General features: G+C 39.3%; 1 protein-coding gene across 3 annotated transcripts in view; it reads right to left on the bottom strand.

Moving 5' to 3' along the window:
* The window catches only part of CDK6 (cyclin dependent kinase 6), a 131575-nt gene that overhangs the window by 33235 nt on the left and 80000 nt on the right, over nucleotides 1-18340 (bottom strand). For all 3 annotated transcript variants that reach the window (XM_068210941.1, XM_068210962.1, XM_068210952.1), the window contains exon 5: nucleotides 2782-2891. In XM_068210941.1, the coding sequence (XP_068067042.1) occupies nucleotides 2782-2891 (110 nt within the window). The remainder of the gene's footprint in view (nucleotides 1-2781; nucleotides 2892-18340) is intronic.

Here is an 18340-nt window from a genome sequence, read left to right as displayed (position 1 = left end):
CTTTTAAAATAGCTGTGACTTTACACAAACCTCAGACTGTGGGAGGAAAAGAGCTGAAAAGTGTCATTTGTTTAGCTGAATCAGCCAAGATGAGCGAAATGTTCAAATTTACTCTAGGTGTGTCTAGACAGAGATATATATATATATTTTTTTTTTTGGTGTCCAAGTCCTTTACACACATCCGTGTATTTCTGATCCACTTCTTAAATAAATACTTGGCTTGCATTTGTCTTAAATTGCTTTAGATTAAGGGTGATTTAAACTGAGGTGCCATCCACTTAAATCAAATAGTAACCTGTAACATACAGACCGGACCATTCATACAGAGCTCACTTTTCCCCTGTACTTACCCAGGCTTAAAGCACCCTCACTGTGTTTGTGACAGACTACAAAATTCTATTCAAGCAAACTCAGACTGTCCAATTTCTCCTTGACATAAACAAGATTCTGGTATGTTTTGTGATGCTGTATAGTGTTTTACTATGCAACTTGTTCCAGTGAAGTCCCTGGGATATAAAAATGCCCACAGTAGTCTCAGTATGTTTCTTAAAAATGACAGACCTTTAAGATCTTTAAAAGAGAAAGCAAAAGAGAGTAGGAAAAGAAGGCAAAAGTACCCACTAGGACAGCAAAATGAGAAGGTTGTATTAATATCAAACCCACATCTATCACTCAAAAAGTTTTAGCTGCATTCTCATACACTTATCCTACCAACACCAGTGGAAATACAGATTGGTGATTACCCAAGGGCACTTACCATTTCCCAATAAAACTGCTATTACATTTATTCAATCTTTTGGATATACTCCACGGAGTTTGCAAAATTTTACGTTTTATTGCTACCAAGGTCACAGCAACGTGGGCTTTCTTTTGCAACCCGTCAGAAGAATCCGAAAGACAACACAGATCATGCAGAGAGTATTGCAATGTTAACCCACAGAGCCACCATCAGGGCTGCTTGCTGTGGCTTTATGGCAAAGAACCTTGAGAACAGTCTTCCCAATCATGTTCGTACACTGAAGCATGTAGAAGTCATATTGTTTGTGATGAAGTAACATGGTACATACAGACTTGGCAGATTACTGACCTCTACAGTTTTTGACAGTCTCCCAAATATAAGACTGTGAATGTCAGACTGACCCTATCTTGCAACAAAAATAGAAGTCCTGGTTTTATTAAACTCCAGATTCATTTCCATAAGAAAAAAATAGTGGTTTTGTAGTATTAATGTACTATTTGCATTTATATATAAGTAGAAAATTTAATTTACTGTGTGAATTTGGAGATTCAAAAAAGCTCATACACCACTACAAGAAAAAATAAATTAGTAGAGTTTGTATATGGCAATATTTCTTATCTGTCAAAATGCTTCAAATTAAATGAGAGGAAAAATAAAGTTTTGAGCATGTAATAAAGTTCTGCATTCATTTTTTTTTTGGCCTGTATCACTCTTATTGCAAATGGTAAAATGAAGCTTTTGACTCTCCTATTTGAATCAGAAAAACTAGCAGCAGCTTAATACTATTGTGAATATGTCAGTATATGGGCCAAGACTGAATCTTTTTAAGTTTGTAATGGAGAGTTTAAGTGATATTCCTAAAATCCTCATTCTTTTTTTCTCTCATTTTCTGACTTCATTTCTGAGTCAGAGACAGAGAGGGTGGAGGATAACTCTACCCAGGCCATTTGACCAGGCAAGAAGCCCAAGAAAAATCATTTTTCCATATAACATTAATAAGTAGTAAAATCCCAAAGTTATTTTGCAAGACTTCAATTAGTATTTAAAATTATTGCATAAATTACATAGTTGTTTCTCAAGGCCCTTATAGCATTGCATCCCCTTCTAAATTTTACTGATTTTGTGTTTCAGGTTTGACTCAATATATACTTTTATTTCACATTTTTGTTCTGTATATCCTTTGGCTTTACCATGGGTGTTAAAAAATGCTGTACAGTTTCTACATGGAGATCACCCAGGTGATGACAACATGCACTTTTTGCCTTTAGCTCAACCAAAATGCAAGTGACTGGGTTAGTATCAAGACAGATTTACCCTGTTAAAACTCTTGCAGGTTTGTTCCTCTCCACACCCTACATGGTACAACCTGCACATCAGTGTCTTTCCATAGGCAAAGAAAGAACATGAGAGGAACTTTTGAATTCACAGCTCACCTGCATCCAGCTGTAATGTTCTGCAGTGAGATAGTTCAGATTTCATACTATCAGCTAAAACAAAGCCATTTATCTTGGAGGATGGGGTTGACTACACTTATCATTTCTGTTACCCCACCCTCAGGCTACATAAGTTATTCTTAAACAATCCCACCTCTAGAAAACAACTTTACAGCAACTTCTTAAATCTCAAATATCCCAAGAGCAGACTACAAGCAAACACCTGATGCTTCAACGCACAAACTGCAGAGGAAGAAGACTATGCTGACCACAGTGCCTTGCCTTCCTTACGGTAAATCCCTTCCAGAATCCAGCTCTACTCAAATTGATCAACAGCCTCTCTCAGCCAGTTTTATCTGCATTTGGATTCAGGTTCAACCAGAATACAACAATGCTCATGCAAGTTTTACCAAGAGCTGAGACTCCCATCAAAAGAGACTTCAAGATAGCAGTAAGTATGAATCTGCAATGGACATTGATATTTTGCACTGCAAATAAAACATCTTATCAGGCCTTTCCAATATAAACATGATTCAGTGTATTGTAACAGGCATTAGTGCACATTTTTTCAAATGAAAAGCATGAAGAAAATAGAACTGTATTTCTTACTTTCGACGGAACATTTCTGCAAATATGCAGCCAACACTCCAAAGATCAACTGCTGTTGCATAACTGGACTGAAGCAAGACTTCAGGAGCTCTATACCACAAAGTAACAACCTGCAAAATAAAAAGGAACAGAAAAGAGAGTGCTTAGCTGCAGAATTACAACTTCCTAAGTGCTCTATGTAAAGCTTCCACTTAGTTTAATCTATATTGTAAAAACTCACATATTAGGGCCAAGTGGTTTAGCCAGCACATAGAAAAGGGTCCTGTATGGAAAATCCCAGTATCCATAGCTGCAGTGATGATGACTCAAGATGTGAGACCATTTCTTGTCAAGAACATTGAAATTCAAGGCACAACCAAACTCTGGTTCCAGAGTACAGCACTGGTGTGATAATCATAGTACCACACCACACTATCAGCAACTCTTTGAAGCTTTTGCAGCTTACAGACCCCAAACACTTTCCAGTGGAGATTTGGACTCTCCATAGGGCTAATGTTAGTCAATTGAACAAGGCCTTTTTCCCTGACTTTTGTAGATGTGGATGTAGTCACCAGAGCCAAAGTGGAAACAAACAAACCAGGGAATACTGTGGGTTTACCCATAGGACAAATCAGAATCTGTAGCATGTCTGTTCTCAGCCCTTTATGATTTACATACTATTTTCTATAAAAGAAATGGGTTAACTCAAGTGCATGGGCCAATTGAGGTAAACATGTTTGACCTGCCTCAAAAGTTGTCTCTGAAGAAACTGAAGAAAATATAACTTTTTTTTTATCAGTGGGATACACATTAAGTCAAACTCTTCTCAAAGCTGTCCCATACCAAAGGCATCAGTGCTGCCTACTGTGGTTTCCTTGGACACAAAAGGAACCCTAAACTGTCAGTTTTTAACCAAGCAACACAACACAAGGATTCCTGGCAGATTCCTGACCTTTACAGTTGTGTGACTGTCTCTGTCCATGTGCTGCTGGTCAGACCAGCAGTAACTTCTCTCACACTGTATGTTCAAATGATACACTCTTTCCCACGGACATATGCCATGTAAAGTGCCTACTTTTAGGCTGTTCTTCTCCTGGTGGTTATGTCACAACATGTTGTAGCAACCCAGTGGAAATTTTACTGGCACTGCTCCATCAATGTACTTTCATACGTCCTGCTTACCGGACCCACAACAGAGATGGAACAGTTTATATTTATCCTTTTGTATCCCACAAGTAGACCAAATACAGATGAGGCTGACTGTCTCTTCAGGATATTTGCAGAAGAATGCAAGGAGCTTCTGCAGAGTCCTGTGTGAGCTACTATCTTGCTAGAATATAATCTCAGAGCCACAGGAGCATTCCTCCTGAATACAGTTATAATCCAGCCATAACAACATATGACCATCAGCTAAGTGCCTATATTTTCTTTTTCTGTGCTATAATTTAAGCCTCTGACTATTAATATGGGGGCTGGCAGGGCCTCTACAATCACTGGTGTTTTCTTCAACAAACATGAAAATGGGAGATGTAACATTCAGGAGGAGCATGAACCAAACCAAACCTCTGAAAAAAAAAAAAGGACAGAAACAAAGAAAAGTATAAGAATGAAAATAAATTTTAAAATTATGGTAACTAGGATAGTGAGTTCTGAATTTCAAAACCAACAGAAAGAAATGTGTAAGAACAGCGGGATTTTTTAATGATAACAATGTAATTGTCTTCTAAAGAAAAATAACAATGGAAGTAATCAGCTGAATTTGCTGGTCAAAGCCAGATGAAACAAAAGCAAATACAACATTTATTACTATCACTAAATGCCCTGACAGCCTTTGGAACTACTGAGTGGCTACTGAAGGGAGGTTCATGGATATTTGCAAGAGTGGTCATATTTGCTAACTGTTCTTTTAAACACTTTGATGTTTATTTATAAAATTTGTCTATGAAACAGTTCAATAACACAGTACAAAGTACTGCGCTGGCAAGCTATGCTTCCAGATACCCATCCACAGAAACAGATTCCTATGTGGAAGTTGGGTTTTACACAGCTCCATTTGTCTTGTTCCTGATTTGCTACCATACCACTGATTCTTTTATGAAAAATTTCTTTCTATAAAAAGCAGAGAAACTTCTTCAGAGATTCACTCCAAGGAGAGAAAACAAATATAACTGGATGTCAGGGATTCTCTCTGGAGATGCCCTGTCTGAATCAGATGTAATTCCTCCTAAAACAATTTATTTTTCCTAATGCAGATATAGCTCTCAAACTGAACTATGCTTTTATTCACTTGTGGAAAAGCTTACTGAAGTAATAATGCTTTGAGAAATTAGATATAACAATTTCAACCCATTACTGTTTGTGAATGGCTGGGTGTAGTGTCAGGAGGAAGAGCTGTGTGATCTCTGATCTGCGGGAATACCACCAAACCTCATGATTCCTTGTTTAAAGTCCACATGGCTCTTCTCACACAGAGCATAAGGATAATTTATTTTCCCCAATCCCCCAAGTCCTGCAACATTAGGGCTCTGCACTCTCACAGGCAAAGAACCAGGGGATGCATGGCTGTGGACCATATGCCCCAAACTGAAGTCCCTGCCAGATGAGTGTGGCACAGGACAGCTGCTCCTTTCCTGAGAGATGCACCACAGCTCTTGCCCGTGCCTGTGCTTGCCCGGCTGTTTTCAGAGGGCTGCGGAAGTCTGCAGCACGGTGGCTGCTTCTCCTGTGTGACCCCTTACTGGCAAGTTCCCCAAGCATTTGCACCCTGCTATGCTCCATGCATGCATACACAGGGGACTGGGAGATTTTACTTCAGTAATTTGGAAAGTTAAACCTGTAAAATATAGGATTTCCAAAAGACTAACAGTTAAATTTCAGCTAATGCCTGACTGCATTATAGTCAGAGAAGAAGGAATCTGTGTTGAGCTGTTTTGATATGCTCTGTTATTAATATGTCATTATAAAAGTGATCAAATAACCTTTATGGTTTGTAACATGCGCATCTGTGTTTCAAAATGTGAACCTGAAAGGGATCAAAATGTACTAAATGTCAGTTCACACACAAGTAATGCCACAGATGACTCCTTTTGTGGCCAGGGTCTTCTCCTGAAAAGCACAGGATGATGAGTATGATGCAGTGGTTTAGAAAGTTTCACACTCTCTCCTACCATAGAAACCAAGAAAATATTTGTGGACATTCCATTAACATTTGCAAAGAAGTAGAAATGAAAATTTTTCTGAACACAGGATATGGTGAGGCTGAACAAGCAGGTCATCACTTCCTCTTCAGCATGGTTCTGAGTGAAAAAATGCTTTGCTTAGGTAAGTCACACTACCAGGGAAACAAGGTCTCCCTGAGCAACAGCACACATAACAGAGCTGCTTGATTAAGTCCCATTTTTAAGATTAAAAAAGCATCAATACCTACATCAGTACATCTCACTTAAATTCTGTCTCTCCTGAAAATCTGACTCACATGAAATGCAGCACTATGACTGCTCTGTAGGAAAAGGATTCATGTTCTCCGTCTTGCTGATGGAGATCCTAAATTGTGCAAGACTCCAAAATACTTTGGAGGTTGTAGACTTTAGTGACCATGTTGCATTTTAGTTCTCTCTCCTAAGCAACTTCTCTCCACTGCCATCTCCTTGCTTCTGCTCACTGTGGCTGGTCTCTTCAGCTTCTCTCTTACACCAGTCAGGTTTCTACCATGTCCCATGACATCCTGGCTTCTTTCTGCTGCCTTCCTGTCACACACACCTCTGGTCCCCTGACAGCATCACCAAATATGCCTAATTTCCTGCTGCTCCTGGGCAAACACCTGGGTGGACACAGCCTGCTGCCCGGTCCTTCCCTGCCCTTCCCTTCCCTCACATTCCTCATCAGCTCCTTTGCACCTCCAAGTTCCCTCAAATTTCACACCCTGTCCTCTCTTCTTCCAACTGCCTCCAAATGCTCCTGGGTATAATTATCTCCTTTTCTCCCTTTAGCTTCTTAGCCCACTCTGCCTGTCCTGAAGATACCCTGTAACATTTGTATTTAATAGATCCAGCTACATATTAAAAGACTGAAATATTCACACACTGGAAGAGGTAGGTACCTAAATAAGTTCCTTTTCCAGTGCACGTTCTATGTTTCTACTATCCAGATAAGATCAGATGGTACCAGGTAAGAAGTAGCTGCAGATCACTACTTCTAACTATTTAAAAGTTAATAGATTTAGGTAGCACTTCATGATGAAAATAAATGATGTGTATTTGAGAGGCAGGAAAGAGGAAAAAAACATCTGCAAAAATCTACTGAGGCTGTGTCTGACTCTCTGATGAAGGAAATGTGCTCAGTGAGAAGCAAGGGCAGAGCTGCATTTAGAGTCAGATCAAAAAAGAGAACTTCATTTTGAAATAAAGCTTTCTACTTTACCACACCTGACAGATGTGGCTATTGGGCACCACCTAGCCCAAGGAGTTTCAATCCTTCACTTCATGTTACCTTTTCCTGATGAAAAATCAAATTGGTGGGAAGCGTCTACTCACTAGCAACAGAACAGAAGATCTAGGCATTGTGTCAGGCTCATATAGTTTCCTTTTGCTTTACAGAACAGATTTTCATTTTTGCATAACTGCTTAATTTAAATGGATCTGCACAAGATACAGCCCATTCCAAATATAGTTGCTGTCTGAATAGCATTGAGTTAAAAAAAGACAAACAGTGGTTTAGGGATGGGGTTGAGTAACACAGACACAAAAGCCTACATTTCAGTTTGCCACAGACTTTAAGTACAGACCAATGCCCAATTGCACAGCTACACGAACAAAGCAGGGATCAGACTGTAACACAGCAGCTATGTCTGTGCTAGGAAATTAAATGGGACAGGAAATGTTCCTTTGGCACTGAGACCAAAAAGTACAGAGTGGCCTATGTCCATATTATTAAATTCTCAGCCTCCCAAAAAAGGTGACCGCATGCAAACTGCTTACTGGGAATGGTCTTCAGTCCATGCTTAACTGCCAGTGCCTAGGAACTGTCTGGGGAAGGGCTGGTTGGAATAACTCATGCCAGGAACCATTCTAATAATTTAACAGTATAGACAATTGAGCTCCAGTACCCACGAATGCTTTCTGGCACTGTTTAATCTACCAGCCAGTGAGTCACGCTGAGGCCCCGGGTCTTCCTTTCACTCCAGCAAGAAGGCGTTTTGCAATGCTTCCCCCATCTCCTCTGATTCAGAGGTGGCTCCACAACAGTGATGGGGTGGGGGAGACATGGCCTACTCCTCACCTCACCCAGCAACTGGTCTTGCTTTATCCTAAATGTGTTGCACAGGTCAGATGAACACACATAGCATTTGATTATCAACCATGAGGAGAATGTGACTGGCCCGTATGTAGACATCTTCCTTTTAGGTATCCAAAGCGAGACTAATTCTATACTAATTAGTTCTGAAGGGGCTTGGAAGAGGCCTGTAAAACCTTTTAAAACACTGACTTTCACAGAAATCATGCCACAAAAAAAATTAGCAGGATGCTTAAATTCACATAAAGTATCTTTTTGTACTGATTTTGTTAATTATATTGGTTATTAGATGCTGGCTCATTTTGTTAAAGTATTTAAAGCTCAAGAAAGATTACTTACAAATTTATTTTTTTAATGTTCCCTACAATAGGGTTTTTGTTCAGTTCTCACTAACAAGACTTTCCCATGATCTTCGGGACATCTTTTTGACTGTTTTTCATTTATTTTTGTCCTTTCTTTTTGAGTAAAATGAGGGAACATAGCTACAGAATGTATGGTACAGTATGCAGAGTCAAGCTCTTTAGCGTAGCTTCACGGTCTTCTAATTTCAGAAAAAATCTTTTGCTTCAAACTGTTCACAAGGATTGAAAGTAGAATCTTAGCAAATTCACAATGAACCTGCTACTTCATGGCTTGTTCTTTACGTCTGAAACTGTAAAACAACTTGAAGAATTTTCTTGAAGCTTTGTAAAAAATGTCTTCTCAGCTTTATGACTAAGCTTGACACATTTGCCACAGACTAGCTGGAGAGGACAGAATTACAGACAAGCATATTGATTGAGGCCTGGCTTCAATCCCTACTGCAGAGAGAGGCTGTCTGCCTAATCCACCTCCCTCTCACTTGGTAGAAACACAGTTGAAAAGACTCCACAGAGACTGAAAAGAATAAATGTAGTTTCTGAACTGAATATGCTAAAATGGCTCGCTGGTCTAACAGTGTAACGTTGCTTAAAATGAAGCCAATGTAATATTAAAAAACTGCTTAGGAAAAGAAAATATTTGTTTAATAATGCTTCATTGCCTTCAGTTTGGAGTATGGACCAACAGCCAGGATTGAGCAGGGCAGAAGTGGCAATCTGGAGGGCTGGTGACACTAGGCTGTGACATGATGGCATTTCTGCAGGATCACGGGCCCTACATTTGTCCTGTGTGTTGCTCTGAGTCCTCCTGACAGCCCAAGGTGGCCCCACTTTCCAATCCTCTGGTGTAACAGATCCACCATCACCCCCTTACCGTGCCCTGCTCTGCTCCAGCATTGATGGTATTCCCCACCTCTTCTCCCATGCCCCCTAGGAACACTCCAAAGACCTTTGGAAGTGCATCACACGTACGCCACATAGGGAAATGATTTTGTGTGTGTTTTTGGGTGTGTGAGTCCCGGGAAATAAGGAAGGAGGTAGTCTAGGGTGTGCTGGAGGCAGGAGCAAGGGGAAAAGAGGTGAAGAAGGGAGGAGAGACAATGCCTCATTCCACCCTGCAGCATCATGCACAACAATTCCAGCAGAGACAGAGAACATGTTCAAAACCCACCTGCCCCACAGGTGTAAAGATAGGGGATTTTAGCATGTGCTGAATTTTAGCCTTTGTACAATGATGTATTTTTCATCTCTGGTTTGGAACAGGGGTGTGTCTCCTTTACTTGCTGGCAACTGTTACTGTTTTCCTGTCACTATCCTTACAGCATTCACTGAGCATTCTGCATTTATAAAGCAAATCTAGGACTCTCTTTAATCTATCTCTGAAGACCTATTATTATTCCTAACTGTGATAGAGAAGGTAATAATCGCTACATTACATGATGTGCTTTAGTTTCCAGGGATAGTATCTGCCTGAACAATTACATTTGTTTAATCTCTCTTTTGAGTAGTGGTTCTTCCACTGTTATTTAACTATTTTCAGTTCCATAACAGAGATAGATATGACTGGAGAGAATGTTTCTTTCTTAGAGAAAGGTGACTATAGTTTGTCTGTTTATAGAAACATTAAAATAGTTTCCCTTTTAAAGTAAGTTTGTATCAAACTACTCTAGTGGCATTTAAAAAGCACTTCACTTCTTGACAAAAGATTTAGCATACAAAACATGAAATCCTTTCTAGTGCTCTGGGTCTCCTGAAGTACACATGGTAATACCAATTTTATCTCTTTATTCACATTTATCTCCATTTTGGGCACAAGATTGATGAACTGCTTTATGAAAATTTGAATGAATGTTGTTATCATTCCATGAGTTAGATCATCAAGCAAAAGATTATGTATTTATAGAAGACATAAATCCTGATCACATGTACCACCCACTATCAAGTCACTGTTTTAGAATGGGATCTCCTGGTTTTGATGCTAAAACATTTGTGGTTTGAAGGAAACATGGTTTAGCATCTACTGTAAGCTAACACGACAAATAAAGAAGCCATTCATTTCTTAGATGTTCTATACACACAAAGCTAACAAGAATTTTCCTTTTTTAATTTCTAGGAAGAACCACATCACCTAGTGTGACTGTGCTGCTGAAGAGCATTTCTAGGTACATCCGTTGCCAGGAGGCATGAATGTGTGTGCATGTGTGCTTGCACATCATGTGCGTAGCTGAAGATACTTTACCTACATTCAGTGGGTTTTACCTTAGAAGTCTCTGTGCACTAAACATCTGTGTGGAACAGCTACTAGAAAGGAAACCTGGCTCTTAACATGAGGTAATATTTCAACCACTAGTGGTTCAGACCTTACCTCAAAATTCATACAAGGAAATATACTTCTACTAAGCAGAGTATTTCACAGAATTCTCTACAGACATGATATAGAGAACATTTCTGAAAGACTACCTGAGACTTCACGTGAAAAATGTTTTATCTTTATACAAAAAAGGAGCAAAAAGAGTATCAGCAACACTACTCTACCTCATCCAGATCCCATGAAAGTCAGACTTGCCAGGCCTTGTTGTGTAATCAAAACCACAATTTTCTATTCTCTGAGCTGCAGTGCAGCCTTCTTTGGAATATGGGACAACTCAGTTCTTTACAGAAACGGTCAGCTTTGCATGCAGTGAGACTTGTGCTTATATTGCAATGTATTTACAGATAGAGATACTTAACAACACTGAGAGTGATAGACTTTAAATATAAGTAGCCATTCTTCAATCAAGCTTCAAGACCCATAATGAAATCTGTAGACTGAAACAGCAAATTCTAATAATCTATCTCAGAATTAAAAAGACCCACAAAGGCAGACAGAAATAAACACCACTGTCTTCTTATGCAGATCAAGTCAAACACCTGTAAGGAAGAAGACATTTTCTTTCACAATTCCAAATGAAACTAAAGCTAAAAAACCCTAAAAAATCTCAAAAGTGTCAGCCTGAGACTGTGCCTTGGAATACAGACCTTGTTCTGGGTCTGGCTGCACCAATTTGACATGTTTCTTTCTCCGTCACCTGTTGGCATTAGCTAGCTCAGGGAACAGTCCTAACTTCTAGAAGTACATCTTGGGCTTTGTTACAGTTGCTTTGCTCTCCTTTACATCTTTAAGCCACAAAATCAACTCATCTAGCATCCCGCATATTCCCGTTGGATGGCATCTACCTCTTTTACATTCTCTCACATCACTGATGCCCTGTCCCTGGGAGCAGGAGAACACACAGCTCTAACTTGTGCCAAGGACCAAACTGTGGTCGTCTCCATGCCAAGATCCCCCAAAGCTGCCCTTGTGACCGCCTGGCCTTTTCTTGGGTTCATCATTCTAGCGAATCTGACCCTTTCCACCTACAGCTGGACTTTACAATGATGACCAGCTTTTCACTGCCACCAGAAACCCAGAGTCTGGTTGACAGAAAAAAGTGTTCCCACTTCCTGGGGTGCTGTGTTGTACTCCAGTCCTGAACAGAAAAAGCCTAAATGAAGCAAAACCACGAAGGCCACCACAGCCCTCTCTCCCACGGAACTTTGGCCCACTTCTGTCTAGCCATCTTGAACAAAAGGAGGAGATGCACAGAGAAGCCACAAAGAATGGATTAAATTGGGCCAGTTCTCTAGGTGAGAGGCTTTACTGTGGGCAGCTTGGGAGTCTAGATAGCAGAAACTTGGTGCAAACAAATTCTACAAGATACTATTTTCATTCAGTTGAGAATGAAACTTAGAAACTAATGTTGTGTCTAAAGGCAAAGTACCAATTTCAGTGAGAGCATGGTATAGTAGATAAAAGGCTGGTGGAGCAACATTTGTCAGAAATGGTCATGTGAAGCAATAGTTTAGGAGTAAAAACTCCCAGCGTTTGGGAGGTTTTAATAACCTAGGGTTGCAAACTAGTCAGTTTCTCTGCAGTAAAAGCTTCACTTGGGATGTACCTGCCCTCACTAGGTGTAAAGTTCAAATGGCTCATCATCATGACAACCATCACAGAGCTGGGCCTTCCTACCTATGGCATAAAGCAACTCTGAACACTGCAAATCTGTTCCACATTTGAAGCTGAATGCAGTAGATTTTACTATGGCCTTACATCAATGTATGGCTTTAAACTGAAGTAAGCAAAATTGTAAATGATACCATAGAGATGAAACTCCTATGAAATACCTTTCAAGAATTCCTTGAAATTACATTTGGGAAACAAAACACTCATGAAACATCCTTCTTTCTAAAAACAAACGTGAAAAGAGATTTGTAAATACACACAAAGAAAATAAGAAAAATTTGAGCTTTCCATATAAAGATGCAATATATGCATAGATGTATGAATTCATATATACTTAAACATACCACAGATCATTAGAAATTGAGTCTTGAAATAAACATCACCAGGACAAAGACATGTAATTTCCAGCCAAAAGCAAGGACTGGAGAGAAAGGTCAAAAACAGTAAGATGGGTCTTCAAGCTGTCTGAATCTGGCATTTAAGTAGCTTTGTGAGCTTAAGACCAATAAAATGCCAGGCACAAGGCACTAAAGTTCTGAAACACTTTGTAGGCATCTTAAGTTATCAAATTCTTCCTCCTACTCTGAAAGCGTCTACAGGTCTTACATGTAGATGGTCACACATATCAGAAAGACCTGTGCTGCAGAAACAAGCAGCTGTGTTTGAGCTAAAGCACTACTGTGAGTGATGCACTTTTGGCAGACAGATATCCTGGGTAAATGGATGTTTTCAACTGAAGTCCATACGGAGCCCTACCTGGCGAAGCCTGTAACCAAGAGTGGTAGTAGAAGCAATATATGTTTGCATCTACATTAACATCTTATGCAAAATTTAATAGGTTAATCTCAAAGTGGAAACTCAACCGAAGGGGATTTAACTGGTACCTCCTATACCCAAGCACATTCTTTGACCACTAGGCTAGGGGTTTTTTGGGTAACAGCTCTTTCCTTGCCTTTGCTGAAGCCAAATCACTATTCTGCCAGGAGTATATGAGTCATGGGGCAAGACTGTGTCTGAAAGCAGCTGAATGCTTAAGAACAATCAGCTGGAAGGGGCAAGGAGCCGAGTTTCTGGATACTGCTCTGGAATGTGTATGCATTTTACATTAGACCATCACTGGATAAAAATAAAAGCAGGCATTAATTACATTAACCAGGCTGGATTCTACTTTGTATCTAGACAGACTGTATTCCACCTCTCTGCTTCTAATGGATGGAACTCACAAAAATTCTAAAAGACAGCACTCTGCTTTCATCTGTGAAGAAAGAAGCAACATCTCCTCCCTTGGTACTTGATACACTACTCAGTAGCCAAAATGAGGTTTCACAGCACTAAGTGAAGCCCAAGATTTTGAAAGAAACCAAAATAAAATTTCTTCCACTTATAAACGTTATAGGACTTTCTGAACTGATATTAATTATCTGAAGATCTAGCAGAAAACCAGAATGTTACAGTTCTGGTCCAATACTAGACCTTCATAGACATTATTTCCCAATTTTAACATTAAAGATTGTATGATTATGTTATTTTCAAGAAGCCACGTTCTAAGGAAAATGATTTATAGATTACACAGTGTGTTAGTTGGATAATAAGACCTGAATTAGTCTAGATCACTGAAGACTCTACTCCAGAGTGGTGACAGACTTATAAAATGTTTTATTTGTGAAAATAATGTTGTAGATCAGACTTCTGTAGATAACACTCTCAAAATTGATACAAAGTATCAATTATTTAAGCCAAAAAGATAATAGCTTAAGACAATACAAACAAGAATGTTCAAGGTAATGAGTGCTTTCATGTTACAAGTTCTCAAGTCTGAGGACACTGCATCAAGCTAAAGGACAATGAGATAAGAGCAATATTGCTAGTTACTAACAAATGGCAGATAAAAGACCTCTTCTGGATTCTGATTAAGTGACAGCATTCTACGCATTCCTGTGAGTTGAGAAAGTTTGCCTGAGAACAGCAGCTATGTTACATGTGAAGCACCACTAAACAAGTGTATCTCTTTGTTTTCAAATTCCAGTGTGAGTAATAGCTCTTTCTCCCATCCCTTTAATTTGAACAGAAGCTCCCTCTCTCCTTCTGGACACGCAGGAATAACTTGCCGTGCTTCAGTTTCCATTAAGACATATAAATGTATATGCTGCAAATAAAGAGAAGTTCTGTAGGACTCCATGGCTGGGAGCCAATGTTTACAATCCCCTGGGTGGGAAATGACGGGTGAAAGGCTCTCCATGGCAGGCTGTAGGAGTCTTTGCTGTTGCCGACAATGACCTTCTGCCTCTATTTTCAAAGTAGCTCCCCTGTTAACTCCTTGAACACTGTGTGCAGAGAGGCCTTAGAGAGGAAACACTTTCCCCAAGAGTCCAAATCCACTTCGAGGCATCTGTTTGACAGACTCCAATTTCAGCAGTGGTTAAGGGAATGTGGACTATGTGTACTCTGCATCTGCTGCAGGAGTGTGGCACTGAGACGCAATTTTAGCAGTCCAGAACTGGGCCTAGCTGTGTTCTGCATGATACAAAGTGAATGTTCTCAGCTTCAGGGAAAGCACATCAATTTACAGGCACAGGGGTTTCACAAACACTGAGCATAATGAGTCTCCAGGACAGAAGGAAAAATCCAATTTATAGAGATTTGTTTTAATTCTCTCTGGCCAGTCAGTAGCAACGTTGTTTCCTGGAAGTGGCAGTACTTTCTCTTGAGGTCTCCTTGAAAGAGGAATGATACTAAAAAATTGAAGACAGACCGAACCACAGACTGTAATTATGCAGTGAAGATACACAACAGAGCACTGACTGTGGAAAGATGTACTGCTTTAAAAGGTTTGCCCCTCTCCTGCCTGACAATGTAAAATACAATATTTAGGAGATCTCTTCTTGTGTCACATCCCTTTTGCTGCTCTGTAAATCACTCATGGCTCCTAACAGTTCAGGAAGAATCCTTATAAAAAAGATAAAAACGGACTTACAAAAAAGGCTTTCTAAAATGCTTATTGCAATATATACCCATCTTTGAAAATAAGAGAATAAATCCAATGGAAACTAATATTCAAGCACTAGTGTAGATGCTTTAATGGTCTCAGAGAGGGAGTCAAGTGCTCTTGTGAAAACATCAACCTTACTACCAGTTAACCTTGGAATATGTTTTCCCATCATCTTTGACACTTGTCTAAGCGTTTTCCCCACAAAGATCCATTCTCAGGAACAACCACTGCATGCAAAAATTTTTCTCCATATTCCCTGAAAGGGAATAAGAGTGCTTGCCATCTCCAGAAGACATTCACAGTATTAACAGCCACACAGAGACAGCAACATTTATCCCCTCCTTGAACTTTTAGAGGAAGTCCTGTAAATAACATCCTCATGTGGTCAGGAAATACTTGTGTAACATCCATGTGTGGCCCCATAGATGCTGAGGAGGACAGAAGAGAGAAGCAGTACCAGAAGCCAGAGCTTCTGCAGAGCCACCAAGGCCAAGTATCAGCAGCTCTGAGACTGACACAGATCAACAGCCTCTAAAGCTTTTGCATTGTTGTAGGTTCTAAACTTAAAGAGGAACAGACAAGCCGGTAGGACCTCAGCTGTTCTTCTGAGGCAAAAAATATTTTGCATGAGAAGGGTAATGTTGTTAGGCTGTGTCAAAAAACACAACTGGACATCTCATGAAAAGCTCCAAGCTAACTCCAAATACGCACATAATTCCTAGCGATTTCAGTCAATGCTCTGGGTGGTTAGAGGAACACATCTGCAGGCAGTGAAATCATTGATATTTAGATCTATGCTTGTTTTTACTTGTTAGAACTTTAGAAAGTAGTTTTAGAAACAAAAAAATTAGAAATACTCTGTGTTTTCTAAAGACTACACAATTGCAGCTAATAAATACTATTTTTTTTTCAAGGAAAATCACAGCCTGCAAGGAGAAGAATTTTTGATGATATCAAAGAACTTATTTCGATTGGAGTATTTTTCTTTTCTGTTAATATGAGGTTTTGTTACTGATATTTAGAATCATTAATAATCCTAGGATCAGAAACTAAGTGTTTTCGAGAGCTACCAGTATTATTGTTTTTAGAAGGATACATTCAGGCTGAATTTAGAGCAAGTTAGTTTTTGTAACATGAAGCTTTTACAACACATGGGTCTAAATGACCCCTACTTAAGCTTTTCTATTTACAAAGCATCTTTAAACACCAGATAAACTTTTTGTTTTGCGCTACTGCATGAAAATCTGAAAATGAAACTTCTTTGAAATGAAGTAGGAACAAGACCAGAATAACCCATGAGCACAATCCAGGAGTAGGAAAACAGAAGTGAACATCACAACTAATAAAAAAAAAAATGGATTTTTAGTTACAGCAAAGGTGTTATTGGGATCAATAAAAGAGGCTTTTAGTGCTTCTGAATAACTGAAGTGTTAGTCTAGCAACATGCCTTAAAATCACTTATGTGGAGACTTAACAGTATTTCTTAATACAAGTGTGGATGTAATCTTCAGGCTGAAAAACAATGTAGAGGACTGGAGATGACCTCTCTGAACCATCTTCCCATTCCCATATGTAGGACCTGAGATGAACAACAGTTGACTGGGAAATGCTGTACACAAGAATGCTATCTATGTGTTGTATCTCATGTGTCAGGCACAAGTGTAATTTTAATCAATTACATCTCAGGCAAGTACAAAATAGATTACATACCACTCCCATAATAAGTGAACTTTAAGTCAGCTTATTTTTCAAAGTTTGAAAGACTTTCATTGTCCTTGACTGCAGAAGGAATCACTGTACTTATGAGAAATGAAGCCTATTCTAATTATCTAACTTCCTGTGATGTTTTAAGTATTTTGTAATGAGTAGCAGCCCAGTACATGCAAATGTATGATTTTTTTTTTTTATGAGGGAAAAAAGGCAAATCTCTAATTTGGAATGTGATTTTGGTATTGGTACATTTATGTTGCTAAGCAAGGGCCTGCTCTTGAACTCTGCTGACTTAGGGGCCTTAAGAGAGTCTCATGCCTGCCAATGATGAGGAGCAAGCTGTACTTATCTCTCCCATAGAGATGACCCTTTTTTTCATTTACTATATGCTTCTATACCACTTTGACAGCTTGTTTCCAACTGACATCCCTAACTGTGAATAAATTGCATATATAGATTTCACTGGGGACTATAATGTGTGGAGGGTCATTAGAGAGAGCAACAATCTGTTTCCACATGTGATAGGATGCACAATGGTTGGTTATAAGGGTATGAAGAAGGTATCCATGCATAGGAAACAGCACAATTATTAGTAAAAAACAAGTAATTTTGCATTCAAGGGCCAATGGTTACTGGAAGATGGTCCAAATACATCTAAAAATGCTGTATAAATATACGACAACTTAAGCTCATAATAATAACTTATTTCTCATCAATTGAATCTGTTGTAGCTGCAAACCTTGTCACTCCCCAGTGCAGATGGTTCTCCTCCCCACACAAAATGACAGCCTTCACATCAACTTGCATCTTCTTTGGAGAGGTGGCCTAATACCTGCAATCTATTCTTGTTCCTTTTCTCTGCTACGTACTGGTAGAGCAAATGACTTACGACATTGCATATAGTAAATCAGGAGTATAAAACTTCCTTAAAAAGATGCCAACACCTTAACTGTCTCTAAGGACAAAGAAAATAGAAAAATGGTATCAAACTAACATGTTTATGAAGCCTTCTGTTTTTATACAAGTGTTAATGCTATATTGTGGGCTTTTCCCCTAAAACAGATAACTGTAAGGTCTGATTTCATTGATGAGTTTAAAAAGGCAGCATTCACTGCTACTGAGGGTCTCTTTCTTGCAGCTGTTGCTGTGATGGGTGTATTTAATGAAATTTTCTCCCTCCTCCATCTG

Source organism: Anomalospiza imberbis, chromosome 1, assembly GCF_031753505.1.
Source record: "Anomalospiza imberbis isolate Cuckoo-Finch-1a 21T00152 chromosome 1, ASM3175350v1, whole genome shotgun sequence".
NCBI classification, from domain to species: domain Eukaryota; kingdom Metazoa; phylum Chordata; class Aves; order Passeriformes; family Viduidae; genus Anomalospiza; species Anomalospiza imberbis.
The sequence above is the reverse complement of the archived record's forward strand: the minus strand, read 5'-3'. Positions and strand labels throughout refer to the sequence as shown.